Source organism: Perna viridis, chromosome 13 (assembly GCF_037379345.1).
Source record: "Perna viridis isolate PV_CMFRI_1.1 ecotype Kerala chromosome 13, ASM3737934v1, whole genome shotgun sequence".
Classification (NCBI taxonomy): domain Eukaryota; kingdom Metazoa; phylum Mollusca; class Bivalvia; order Mytilida; family Mytilidae; genus Perna; species Perna viridis.
This window is the reverse complement of record NC_142457.1, coordinates 21,358,144-21,373,204: the sequence shown is the minus strand read 5'-3', so window position 1 is coordinate 21,373,204 and position 15,061 is coordinate 21,358,144. Positions and strand designations below refer to the sequence as shown.

Here is a 15,061-nt window from a genome sequence, read left to right as displayed (position 1 = left end):
TAAATGTTTTCAATCACAGACTATATCATTACGTTGACTATGAACTAGGCCCTTTTTCTGTCGGCTTTGAAATATGACATTTTGTCATGCGGAAGTGCCATAATTCGAAATAAGATACTTAGCTTTACGTTTTCCTATTGTCTAATTACAGTAAAACTTGTATTATCCGAACCCCTTCTCGGACTGCATGAATTGTTTGATTTAGAGGGATAATCGATTTTATCAGGGTTTAATAATAAATATTTAAGCTGATATGATATGTAGGAGTAATCAAGGGAACCAAGGCTATAGCGGTAATTATAAGAATGTAATCCAGGGACCAAGACCAGACATGGAAAACAGACATATACAACAAAGAACATAAAGTAACTAAAATCATACATACAAAGTAACAAAAGTCAATGAGCAACTCGGACTCCACTGAAAACTGGGAGCATGGATCAGGTGCACCGGTAGGGTCGGACTCCACTAAAAACTGGGAGCATGGAAACTTAATTGGTATTTTCATTTGTTATACAGACATTCCCATTGAATAATCCTTTTGACTATTGTCTATAGTTTATCAGTTCAGAAAAGTTATTATTTCCTTTCTTGAAGACTCTTTAATTATACACAGGTTTTCGGATTATTCAGGGTTCGATTTGGACAGGTTTTACAGTTATAATATCTTATTAACCAATTATAATACTGCGTCAAAAAATAGCGCGACATCAAATTGAAACGAACCATTAGCTTCATATGTATCGGATGCCTCAAGATGTGAGAGAGGTTCATAAGCTTTCCAATCAATGCTTGTAAATAATAAATAAAGAACGAGGCAACATGTGTTATTCTAGTTCTAAACACTGAAGAAGAAACAATTAAAAGTACGGATCACAACCGCTTATTGGATAAATTTAATACCGATGGAGATGATAATTAAATAGCGCATCAAAACGGCTCAAAGAATTGAATTTATTGTTATGTAATGGAAAGGAAGTTTACCATGTTTAGTGCAGGTAGGACTGGTTTCATATCTGTTTGACGTTCTTATCTGGAATGATCTGTGTAAAGAAATTATTAGGATTATAATTGGTTGTCACCTTAATACTATTGTATTCATCATTCACTTTTATTTATGTATTATTAGTACAGTAAAATGGCAGTATTATTTTTATCGGATGTCATTTCCGCTACCAAAAAAAAAAAAAAAAAATAAAATAAAAAAAAAAAATAAAAATAGAGCAGAAACAAATATTTATTGCTTAGTCTTTACCTAACTATTGCATTCCAAAAATAGTAACTGACTATGATGTTCTTTTTCATTATTACAGATATTTTTTTTCTAATGTTGGTCGTAAATGTATGCTTAAAAAATCATTTTTTTGTATTTCGTTTCTGGTAATGTAGTAAGAATTTAAAAACCACCGCCCAAATGACGATTTTATTTCTTGTTTGCGGAAAATGCTGTTTGAAATATACAGTGGTAAAAACAAAACAAAATGGATGAAAAGCAAAATAGTACTGTGTTAGCCATTTGTTCAGAAGAGGTGTGTTTTTTAAGATCATGTCGTGCTTGTTGACCCATGAAATGCCCGATTCCAATAAAAGTATGTTTAGCAATTATAAAGCAGTCTTTATGAAATATCAGACAGGAGGAAATTCATGCATTTCAAATACCCGCCAAATTCACTATTCACGTTTACTTATAATTCAGAAACAGTTACAGACCATGTAACCGGTCATACTTAGTCATATTGTTTATAAAGGAATTAACACTTTAGCGATGTCATTCTTGATTTAATTGATTTAAGGAGATAGACTTAACTCATTAGAATGTTTGTATTCAGCAATTTACATCAATGTCATGACAACATCAAAGAAACATAGATTGATTTCATTCTGATTCAAATGAAAGCTTGATGGGTTTTGGTGAATTGAATATGATACAAACATATCAGTGATTTTAAAAGTTGTGTCCCTTACTCAAGGTCTACCTCCTTAAGATAGATCAAACATAAATTTCCCGGCAATTATCTCTCCTTGAAAGAAGCTTTTTGAAAATTATGTTTTTAATTTTATCATTCTATTTTTTATTTAAAACAATCATTTGTCTGAATGATTGTGCAAGCTGTCCCTTTTTGTGTTTGCTTAGATTTGTTTTGAGTTGATGTTCTTCTTAAAGGCTTTTAATGACTTTTATTGATTTTTTTTTGTTATGTGTATAACTTTTTTGTCACACCTATTTGAAACATAAACGTTTTCTTCACGTGACATCATGGTGAAACTGAACATCGACAGCCTTATTGTGCAATTCACCGAAAGAGGTCTTGAAGAATTTTATCATCCTTAACTAACCACGCCCCTTTCTAATTGTTTTTAGAAGAAGACTTAAACCTATAAAGTCTTTTTTATAGGTTTTCTACATCATGAATCACTTTTACCATTGTCTTTGCTTTAATCTTATATGGTATGACTTTTCATTGTAATACCCGTCTTATTTTGTTCAAGTCGGAGAATTATTTCCGTTTACGCTATGCATAAACAGAAAAGATGAAAATATCAATTCCTAAGAGTGTAATTTTGCCAGGAATCGAACCTATCATTTCCTTTCCTCTATCGTCTAACACGGACTTAACATTTTTATGAGCAACTCGGTGGGTGTTTCTAGAAAAGCAGAGAACGCTTACCCTACCGGTGCACCTAGTCCATGCTCCCAGTTTTTAGTGGAGTCCGAGTTGCTCATCTGCTTTTGTTACTATGTATGTATGATTTTAGTTTCTTTATATTCTTTGTTGTGTATGTCTGTTTTCCATGTCTGTTCTTTGTCCCTGGATTACATTCTTTTGAATACCATTATAACCTTAGTTTCCTTGATTACCCTTCCAAGACAAGAGATTGGTTCCTTGTATGTCAATACTAAAGCGGTTTTATGTAAAAATTATATGCACGAAGCATGGTGAGCCTTTTGGATTATATTTTACTTTTTCATTATCACTAAAATAAAGCTTAAAGCGCTTGTGATTAATTGATAGCCTTAACCCTTAATAGCAACGCCGATACAATATTAGAGTGAGATCTGTTTTAACAGAAATCGAATAAACCTAAAATCTGTCTTAATCTAACACTTTCAACTGTCTCTTTATCAATTTTATCTATCTTATACATTTGTAAACCAAAAATCTATCTAAACTAACTGGATCAAATACCAAAGTACAAAAAAATTCAGTTTAGACAGGTTTTACTGTATTAATCCACAATATTCTTTCATTAACTTAAATAATTGAAATGGATGTAGAGACATTTGAGATTTCAATTTGATAGTTTGATTTCATAGGATGATAATTATTAAGGTCTGAAGTTTATAAAGAAAAAAAAATAGATTTAAAGAAACATTTTTTTTGGATAATTAGTCAGAATGACAAGCAAACTTTAACCTATGAGGGATTTTATGTCTATGACCAAGTGTTTGTGGCGCTTTGTCTATGAACAAGTTTTTGTGGCGCTTTGTCTATGACCAAGTTTTTGTGGCGCTTTGTTTATGACCAAGTGTTTGTGGCGCTTTGTCTATGACCAAGTGTTTGTGGCGCTTTGTCTATGACCAAGTGTTTGTGGCGCTTTGTCTATGAACAAGTTTTTTTGAGGCGCTTTGTCTATGAACAAGTGTTTGTGGCGCTTTGTCTATGACTAAGCGTTTGTGGCGCTTTGTCTATGACCAAATGTTTGTGGCGCTTTGTCTATGAACAAGTGTTCGTGGTGCTTTTCCTATATACAGATAAGTAAAGTTCTGCAAAAAGATTAAAAAAAATAATGATAATAAATAAGAGCCGTAACTTTTTTGCACGAATAAAGAAAAATCTTAAACATGTATAGCCTTTTTATCTAACGAATAATTATCATTAACAAAGGTTGCCTAACTTATACATGTGTTGACTAATATTGTTAATTATTCTTTATTATATTTTGGGAAATATGAAAAAAAGAGTGTCAATTTTTTTTTCCTTTTTAAGTTGCTAATATTGTCAGCGACTTCTTGCACTCGTAATTTCAGTACTTTATATTCGCATATGATTTGAATAATTATATATTATTACTCCACGTTTTGCGGCAGATCTGTGTCGTGTTTACCGCCATAACGTCATAGTTCTTGTTTCAAATGAGATAAACATGTACCTCTTAAATACCTTACACGTGCATTCTACGTGTGTTTCTTGCTTGTATGAGAACGGGAAGTTTAATGAAATGATCGGTAAGCATTGACCAATACCCAGTTTTCGATATAGGTACAGTGCTCATTACAAGACTATGTAGGTCATAAACATTAGCACGGCCCCTATATCTATAAATATTCATTGCCAGTTGTTTAATCTGATCCTTATCTGGTTCCCTGGTCATTACCATAAGCGACACAGTCGCTGAAATGTACCTCTTTTAAAAATATCATACACATGTCTATGAGTGTTTTTGCTTGTATGGTAACGGGAGGTTTACATTAAAAGATGAAATGATCGGTTAGCATTGAATTTATGTAATTTTACCCAGTCTCCGATGCAATTACAGGGGCTCGTTTCAATTGACTATATAGGTCATATACATTATCAGGTCCCCGATATCTATATATATAGCCATTACTAGTTGTTTAATATGGTTCCTGGTAACCAGTTGTTTCGATTGAAAACATTCGAGTCATCACGGTTACGAAGAGTAATCATATCAAGGGAACCAAGATTCTAGCAGAAGTCACCCGACTCATAGACCTGTAATTTAATTATAGGTTTATGCCCGATTTTAGAGCATATCGCATCCGTGCCATTTCGGATGTTGAAAGTAAGCCAAAAACAGTGGCAAAGAGTATTTGACGATTAGCGAATTTGAAGACTTCAGTCTTCGATTCTAATAAATTTTCGACCCTTTTGAATTATACGGTGAATCCTGTCTAAATCTAGCTCGTTTAATTTATTAAAACAATTTTCGTTTGAGGTTGATATAAGGTTTTCGAAGGTTCCAGATACATTTAGATTGATATGAAAAGTGTTTAGATATGTTTTTGAATTATTAAATATTCGGTTAAGACAGGATTTGTTGTAGTGCATTGTAATAGTAGTTTATATAAACAAGAGAAAGTTGACCTTTAATTGATAAATCTGATGACACAAACGGAAAAATTACGCTGTCATGCATGCTTCACCCATTGCCAGAAGAGATGTATTTTTTAAGACCATGTCGAGCTTGTTGCCTGGTGAAATATGTTTTCTTTACCCATGTTTCACACATTGCCCAATAATATACATGTTTTCTCCGACTAGGTTTCACCACTGGTCGAATCTGAATCATTGAATGTAGTAGTTGTATTCTGAACGGACGGACGTGACCCTGTCGAAATGAATTTATGTAAAGTAGAAAATTTTCACAATTGTATGAATGGAATTAATGCATGGATCCGAATGGATATGAAAGAGGTATATCACTATCTAATGCTTTGAATTATTTCTGCTTTGAACGTTACTGCGACATGTACCAACATCAGATTACATTATTTTCATAGGGTATGTAAGTCTCGTCACGTGACTCCATGGTTTCGTAAAAATGGGCCCTAGTCTACCATTTAAATGTATGGAGATTCGTCATTAATATAGCATTGAGTTCAATATTACAAGCGAAGTATCATTTTTGGGTAAAAATACTGATTAAAAATACAATTATCAATTTCTAAGAGAAAAAAATGTTTAGAATAGCATAAAATAGAAAATTTTGCATTGTGAAGCAGCGTTTGAATTTCACGGAAGTACACACTAAAATGCATATCGGTCTTCGGATTTCAATACGTTCTACACCGGAAATTCCGAAGGGAAACTGAAACTAGAACGAACTTACAAACCCTATACCTTGAACTTATTAAAAGAGTAGGGGCGTTGTATAAAATGCCGCAGATGAGTGGACGCTAAAAAAATGCAGACGTGTGTGTGTGTGTGTGTGTGTGTGTAAATGGTGAAAATTAGTAGGAAATAAAACTTTCATATTTCCTTATAATTCCATCATTTCCTTCTAATTTTGAAACTAATGTATTTCATTGTCCAAAACCTCTGAAGTGACTTGCTGAACAATGAGCAGTATATGATAGATTTAACACGTTCCATTGTCTTTTGAAATCTCAAAGAAATTTTGTAAATATATTGCCTGTTTGTTGTGTGAAGGACGATGAGATCGAGACTAAAAGTAAGTGTTTCATGCTGATTTATGTAAATTTATGTCCTATTTCTTCCGAGTTAAGTTTATAGATATTTACTGTCATAACCCAAGCATTTCACAAGAGATCATAGTACCCGCTCGTCACGTTTACAATAAATCATCATTACTATTGGAAACTAATATGTATTTAGTAATCAATGCCAGGGAAACGTCTTGTATGCCTTCCAGTTAAATAGTATACAAGAATTTTTACAAAATTTAAAATGTGTAATGTATCGTGATTTTTTTTGACAATGTGACCTTTTAAGTTAATACACACACTACTGCGTTATATTGACGTATAATTTCCTCCTGTTATATACACCTTCAAATAAACATGAACAAAAACAACACCGCTTTTTCAAACGTGAAACAACGAATTCATAGAACAAAATAAGTAAGAGACGTTTCTACTGTGAAACCTGTTGAAATCATTCCATGATATACTGACAACCTGTCCAAACATTGTACCAGACACTTTTTCAAAGTCTCTTGGTACAAGTTTCATTATATTATACCAGAGATTGCTGAGATACGGAGATTTGTTGGTACCGCGCTAGGTTTCTTACAATAAGGCTTCTGGAACAGGGTTATGTTGCTACAAGATTAAAGTCATCACTGCAATAGTTTTATAGTCGTCATCGTGAATTCGTGGATCGTTACAGTGTATATACCTGCACCTCGAGAACAAATTTGGTCACCGTTTCGTAGTTTTCCATTCCTCATTCGTTTACCCGGAGTTGACTTTTTTTTTATTGATATTTGCAATTTGTATGAAAATTCCTTAAAAAGCACATCTTGATATATGCTAAAGTTACACGCATTGTTTTTAGGAAGCCGCCATTAAAAGTACTGTCATCAAATTCGGCAAAATTTAAACAATTAAAGTTGATTGGCATTTTGTTTATAATGTCGGCTGAATTCGTGCCTGAAAACCATTAGTTCTTACAAAATATCCAACAAAAGTGGTATATTGAATATTGTCAGATTTCAATTAAAATGATATTTATAATTAACATGGCATTCTAAATCCAATAGGGGTTCAGAAATTTGCTAAATAATACTATTTTGCAGGTTTTGGTGACTTTTGTGATTACATCCAATCGCAGTATCACTTTTTTTGTTTTGCTCTTTTGCTTTTGTTCTGAATTTCAATCAAATTCTGCAACCAATATATTGGACGGCAGCATTTTTCTTGATTGTTTGCTTGCAAAAGAAGAGGCATTATTTGATGAGTTCAATATTCTAGTTAATATACATTAATGCAAGTGATGTGAGTCTCTCTTGGCTCCTTGTGCTCCGAAAATTATTCATGAGAAATCGCATTGTACAGATGGCCTCCCATATTCGGAGCTTATCATATGAAATATAGCGCTTATCTTAATGGTAGTACATGTACTTATTTAAAAAAAACCAACAACACCCTGAAATGATGTAGCCTTCCCCATCAGACCACATTCTGGTACTCTGTTTCATTTTCTTCGGGAAACGGCAATTGGCGAGTTGAGACGACTCATGTAAGACGAAGACACGCGCGCCCGTCTTGACCTGCTCTCTTATCAAATGAAGGAGTTGAAGATAACTGATTTTTCAAGCTATTTTTTTAGAGTGTAAAATTATAGTAATGTGTTAGATTATTAAACAATTCGTTTTTTTTTACAAAACGTACCGACTTACGTTGCTATTAAGGTGATATATTAAACTTATATGTTTGTCTCATACTTCGCAGTAACGTTGTTAATACAGGTCGCTAGTGTGCAAAGCAAGTTGTCATCAGTAATGGGAAAAAAGACGTTCCTGTGGGATTTGTCTTTCAGAAATGATCAGTGATCAGACGTCAGATTTTGATTATTTTTGGATCAGAGTTTCTACTTGCTTTACGAAGATATAACTTGTATCATCATATTTCTGCGAATTAGCTTTGAGTGGTATCCTGAATTGTCTGTTTGTGGGTTATCATTAGAAGTTGACCGATATGAAGTTTCCATCTCCCAGATGAGACAATGTATATTAAGTTAGTTTTTGTATTCGTCTAAACAGATTACCAACACCCTAATTAGACGCTTACATAATTAAACTTATTTAGAATATGACAGGTGCCGCGTACGACGAAGGACAGTTCCGGTGCACCTGGAACCCATAGAATGACTCTTATCGGAATTTATTTGTAATTTGACGCCACAGGAGGAGTAGGATATATTCACCCTTAGCGCTTAATTCACTTCCTTTTTCAGTGAATTCTTGTTGCAAGTTCTTTATTTTCTTATGTTTTTTTTTAATATTTTTTCATGTTTTTTTTCTGATGCTACAGTGTAATATTCTATTATATTCTGTGGACTGTCTATGGATTGTCCCCGAGTCTCGTCCACCTTATTTTCAATGATCTTCTGTCAAATTATGCGCCCAATGCAATGTTCATATAATAAGTATTACCTTCCTCAGCATTCTTCTATACTGTGAAACTTCTATATACCAAACCACTGGTAAAATATGAAATAAGTTCGGTGATAGCCGGTGTTTACCAAGATTTCAAATGCTGTTATATTGAATTAAAGTGAGTTCAGAAAGTGTCTAGTTTGGACAGGTTTTCTGATTAGTCAGGGTTTGGTTTAAAAAGAGTTGCGGGAGTATCTGGTTTGAGCAGGTTTTCTAATTAATCAGGGTTCGGTTTAAAGTGAGTTAGGGAAGTGTCTGGTTTGGGTAGGTTTTCTGAATAGTACGGGTTTGTTTTGAAGTGCGTTACGGCAATATCTAGTTTGGGCAGGTTTTCTGATTAGCCAGGATTCGGTTTAAAGTGAGTTAAGGAAGTTCTGGTTTGGGCAGGTTTTCTCATTAGTCAGGGTTCGATTTATGGTGAGTTAAGGATGTGTCTCGTTTGGGCTGGTTTTCTGATTAATCCGTGTCTGGTTAGGACATGTTTTCTGATTAGTCGGTGTCTGGTTTGGAAAGGTTGTCTGATTAGTCAGAGTTCGGTTTAAAGTGATTTAAGGAAGTTTCTGGTTTGGACAGGTTGTCTGATTAGTCAAGGTTCAGTTTCATTATGTTTCACGGTATATTACCAATTTTGGTGATTTTTACTTGTGTTAATACTGTTTATATTTTTTTGGTTTATCATATAAGTACATTTAAAGTTATTTACACCAAGCCCCCATTTTTTTTAGCTGGAAAAATTAGTTCGGTTTAGATAGGGTGAATAATATGTCGACATTTAAAAAATAAAATAAAATCATAACGATATATCGGCATTGTAACGTTGCAATCGATAATGCGTGAAAGTTTTTTGAGACTTGTAACCCAATACAAGTTTAGTGTTCCCTTATTGCCAATGAGGTGGGAATATGGTGATTGTGAATGGGTTTTAATGATCGGATGAGATTTTGATTTAGAAGAATGCTAAATCGAATTAAAAACTATTATTTACAAAATCCTTAATCATATATCAAACTTGATTTTGAAAATATACAGTTTAAATGTTGAAGAATCTTAAAACATCAATAGTACGTTGCTACTTTAATGATAAGACAATTATAAATGCAATGGGATTCATATGATGATTAAGGTATGAAGAATTGGGAGGGGAGTGTTTGTTTTAATGAGAAGTTTATACGATTTAAGAGCAATATGTTAATTTCTGTTTACAATAGCATTTTAAACAAAATATCAAAAATAAAAATATATAGGCTTCCCAACCATAAATCACTTTTTGTACGATTCTTACATGGAGTGCTACCCGATAGTATTATTTGTGATATTTGTTTTTGTCTTGCATCGTTTGTTTTTCTAAGGACCCCAACTTGCTTATCCTCTGATTCCCATCATGAATTTATCTCACTTTGGTATGCTATTGTTTCTTCTATTTTAGTATCAGTCTCTGTAAGAATCTGGCTATTATTGTAATATGGCAACGAAGAACCTTACCTCTTTCGTCTACCTCGAGTTTGACTTTTTTGAGCAACTCTGTGGGTGTATCTAGAAAATCACAGGATGCTTACCCTACCGGCGCATCTGGTCCAAGCCCCAAATTTAAGAGGAGTCCGAGTTGCCCATTTACTTTCGTTTCTTGTATGTGTTTTGTTCTTAGATGTGTGTGTATACTTTATCTGTCTAGTCTTTATTCCTGGATTGCATTCTTTTGATTTCCGTTTTTATGTTGGTTCTCTTGATTACTCTTTGTAGTGCAATGTCCTTCACCATCAGAATCAAAGAATAAGGACGATGTTTGTTTTTTTCATATCATTTTTGTTAAAGGAAAAGACCATGTTATTGTGCAAGTCATAAATATTGAAACTAGTCTTTTAAATGTTCATGAAAATTAAATTTAAACAAAATTATTTCGTTTTCTTAACTAATTAATCGCGATTTAAAATTAGGCAATTTGAATTTTCCGCGTCTATGGGCGCAACCATGATGGGTTGAGTTGTGAAGTCACGAAGTCGGTTCGTAAAGTGAAAGTAAATAGGTAATTGATTACGATGTCCGAAGAAATCACAAATTTGGGAATTTTCCCCTATAATGTCAACCCCAAATAAACAGAAGAGATTGAGCCACAACATGTAAGCAAATATCAAACAACGTTGACAAACAACGGGATTTGCTACCAGAAGACTAGTATGTCATAGGAAAATCTACTTCCAAAGAATGTTTGTGTTGCCGGTCAAAAACTTTTAGAATATTCTCTTTTATCATTTCTGAAATCGTAAGCTTGACAAGACAACATATTGTGGGGATTAGATGAACAGGATTGTAGAAATATTTAACGAACATTCTTTTTTAACATATTATTTGCAGTACATGTATCAGTACCAAACCGACTTAGTGACGTGACGATCCAATCGGAAGCTATCGGTTAAAATCATTCAAGTCTGCTTATGATCTTCCTTCAGATAGGAAAGCTGTGCAAAATGGCTATTTACATATATTTCAAAGATTTCGAACTTTGCATATCCTTGAGCATTTTACAAAAGCGCATTTTGCTTAAAGGTTAATTATTTTTTTTACGTGGGTATGATTTATCATAAGAGCCGAACTTAATACAAAGCTGGTCTTTCCCTTTAATTAGTTATAATTTGTTTTTAAATACACTTCAAATATATATTTTAGTTGAAGATTATATGTCAAACTACTAAATTCTCTAACATTTTAACGGCAAGTTTATACACATTTCTACTGTTGCAGAGGTCAAACCTTTGCCATTTTGAATTACACATGTGTATGCTTGTAATGTACGTATAAAGAACATTCTGATTAAAAGAGTACTTTAAAGATCGATTTATTGTCAAGAGTTACAACTTTTACAAGCAATCCAGACATGAGAAATTTTATTAAAGCATACACTTTATTTTAAAAAAATATCACCATTTCATCTTCTTTTATATTTTAATTGGAGAATCTATTATCCACAGTGTTCACAAATTTGAATACAGTAAAATCTATCGAAATAGAACACCATTTGGACTTTAAAACTGTGTTTGCATTTTTAGGTGAATTAATGAAATGACTTTAAACAAGTCTTTGTCTTTGACAGGTTTTCGGATTATTCTGGATTCTGTTTAGCAGGTGTCACTGTATCAGAATTAACATTATGCCGCTTATGTGCAATTCGCCATAAAACAAAACGATATAAAATGATGACGTTACAATCTAACTTAAAACCAATCATGTACCAACGTCGTCGAACAAGCGAGATTGTCAGTTTTTAAGCAAAGGGTCGAGAAATGTTAAAATTTTATGGAATTTAGAAGATATTTTTACACGAATATCCTTATTTATCATATATACCTTTTTGGATATCCATTATAAGTGATTGCATAAACTCTATATCATTTACCCTGTATCGCATACTCTATTTCACACCCTATACGCAATTATTCATATATTTAACCTTGTTGTAACATCCTTTAAGTATAGTTGTTTACGATATAATAAACATGACATGTCAAAATTTGTATCACAGCAATATCAACCCTCGACCTATGTCACACCGGTTGCCTTTAGGGTGATATATGAGTCTTCGGTTGATATGACACGTATCACAGATTTTGGCATGTAATATTTAGTAAATATACATACATATTTTAGCATGCAGTGACAATTTAGAAAATAATCATTACTGCAACCAATTTATGACGTATGTACACGCTTGTATGTATCGCTTTTGGTGATCGATAACATTTCAGAAATTGCCTTTAAAATTGAAATATTGCTCTGTACTATAATCGCTGCCATATCAAAAAAGTCAATAAATCTTGTAGATTAATGTCATAAACTAAGAAAACAACAGATCTCCAGTCAGTTTAGTACCTTAATTATTGTTTTTGTTGCATTGCTAACGGGTAGTTAACATGTAGAGAGTTTCTAAGAAGAGAAACATATCTTTGATATACTGTGGAACTCATTTTAAAAAATCAGGCAGTAGGTGATTCATGCATGTCAAAAATCCACCAAATTAACTTCTATTTCTTGTTCAAAACAACTATAGACCACATAACCAGTCCTATTTTTTTTTATTTGGGTGTTAAGTTTTTGAAATAAAATTTATATAGTTTGTACATGAAATTAGCACTTTGTAAGAGTTGTCGTTCTTGATTTGGTTTGATTTGGTTGATTTAAGTAGAGGATTGTAGTGTAGTTTTATTTTCAAAAGTACAGATCTAAATACAGAATGGACAATTGTCACATAAAAATATAGCTTAAGTAGAGTAAAATATCATCGTTTGTTCCGTGAGTTTTTCTACACCATGAATCAATTACCCTAAGGCAGTGTCTGAATTTTATATGGACTGGTACTTAAACCGATACCCATTTGGATCAGTTAAGACAGGTGTTTGGGCCTACCAAGGTTTTAAATACTTTGTATGAATAATGACAAACCCATTTCGTATCACAAATGCATCCTTTCTCAAAGTCGAATGTTTTTCAATGACGGCAACAATTAAAGACAAATAAATATCATAGGAAGAATTAAACTTCAAAGGAAAAATGTATATGACTCTTTATTAGAACAAACTTTGGTTGCTTTGTTACGGAACTTAAAAAAATAATTTCTGAGCTATTCATTATCAATTCAAAGCAAACTTTCTACTATTTGACATACATGTGGTATATATATTACGTTCGAACAAAAAATCAGTGGAATAGAAATTGTTTATTGTTCTCTCGGCAACTTGGCGGGTGTTTCTAGAAAAGCAAAAGACGCGTACCCTACCGGTGCACCTGGTCCATGCTCCCAGTTTTTAGTGTAGTCCGAGTTGCTCATTTACTTTTGTTACTTTGTATGTATGATTTTAGTTACTTTATGTTCTTTGTTGTGTATGTCTGTTTTCCATGTATGGTCTTTTTCCCTGGATTACATTCTTTTGATTACCGCTATAACTTTGGTTCACTTGATTACTCTTTGATTACCGCTATAACTTTGGTTCCCTTGATTGCACAAAACTACGAATGATTTCAAAAGGAAATTCTTTGTTACGTATTCTCGTTTTTTGCCATATCTCTCCATTCTTTTCTCATTAATGATATTTCGCCGATTTAATTTTTAAAAAAAAGTGCAGATGAGAAGAACGATAATTGGAACAAAAAAAAAAGAAAAAAAAAAGAAAAAAAACAGGATATCAATAACACTTGACAATGACTTAACAACTAATACAGAGACAAAAAACCTATCAATAACACAATGAAATGAAAGACTGTAAACGTATTCTGGAAAGTGGAAATATTCCTGGTTTGAATTTTCGTGGATTGTGGAGAGTGAAAATGTTCGCAGTTTGATTTTTTGCGGATTCTGGAAATTGAAAATGTTCGCCTTTTGAATTTTCGCGGATTAAAAAAATGAAGTCCTATTAATTAAAAAAAAAAACCAATATCGCGGGTATTTTTTCACGCTTTTATCTTCACCGCGAAAATTAGAACACCTCAGAAATAAATACTTTTACAGTTATTAAAAACGAAGGAACAATGACCTAATGACCTCCACAAACTAGCATCAGCATATTAAACGTCCTCTGCTTTTTTTAAACAAACATATTAACATGTATGATGCACATGTACGGGTCTTATAATATCCTATAGTACAAACCGTTTTGTCTTCTTACGCGAAAACGTTGATATCATCAACAGGAAGTAAGGCACTCAAACACAGCCGTCGTTAACAAATGATATGTTTTTGTCTGCTCCATACTTTATCAGTTGTCATATCTTTTCTGTCTATAATCTGTTTCCATATTATATATCATATTTCAGTTCTAAGATATCACAAGATTGAATCGACGTGCGTGTATCGCCTTTTCAAAATAATATCGAAGACAAACCGGCAAAGTACTTTTAAAAGACATTGAGTAAGGTGTATAAAATGAAAAAAAAATGAAATAAGTCATACCCTTATCAAGTGTGGTAAGGAAATATGACACAAACACAGATAGGAAATCGTTGTTTCTTTAGTGAGCAGTTCGATTTCCTTATCAAGTTAATTATACCTTCACCAGAACTGGCATAGGACATATTTAATTCATTTTCATTATCTAACAACGTGATCATTCTTGATGTCTGGGTAGGGTCATTATCTATTTCGATGTTCAGTTGATGATCAAGTTCACACGATGTAGAGCCAAAAGTACAATGCTTTAGGTAATGTAGTGGTTGATACTAGTAGTTTTAAGTCCATGTAACATTTAATTTCAAAGACCATGATATCAAGCATTAATCGTCAGTACGTTCATAACAATGTATACAGTACATGATACAGCAAGATCAATGAAAACCGAACCCTGAATAATTCGAAAACCTGCCTAAACCAGATATTGTTTGAGATCCCTTTATATCAATTTAAAGGTATTTTGAAAGTGGTAACCGAAAATCT

At 33.0% G+C, this 15,061-nt stretch overlaps 1 protein-coding gene across 4 annotated transcripts in view; it reads left to right on the top strand.

Moving 5' to 3' along the window:
• Nucleotides 1-15,061, top strand: part of LOC148599981 (BDNF/NT-3 growth factors receptor-like) — a 145,551-nt gene that overhangs the window by 42,888 nt on the left and 87,602 nt on the right. The window contains exon 1 of one of the 4 annotated variants that reach the window (XM_088557059.1): nt 445-998. The exons of the other annotated variants lie outside the window; for them this stretch is intronic. Within the exon in view, the coding sequence (XP_088413185.1) occupies nt 968-998 (31 nt within the window). The 5' untranslated portion in view covers nt 445-967. Of the gene's footprint in view, nt 1-444; nt 999-15,061 lie in introns of those variants that run through there. 4 annotated transcript variants of the gene reach the window in all.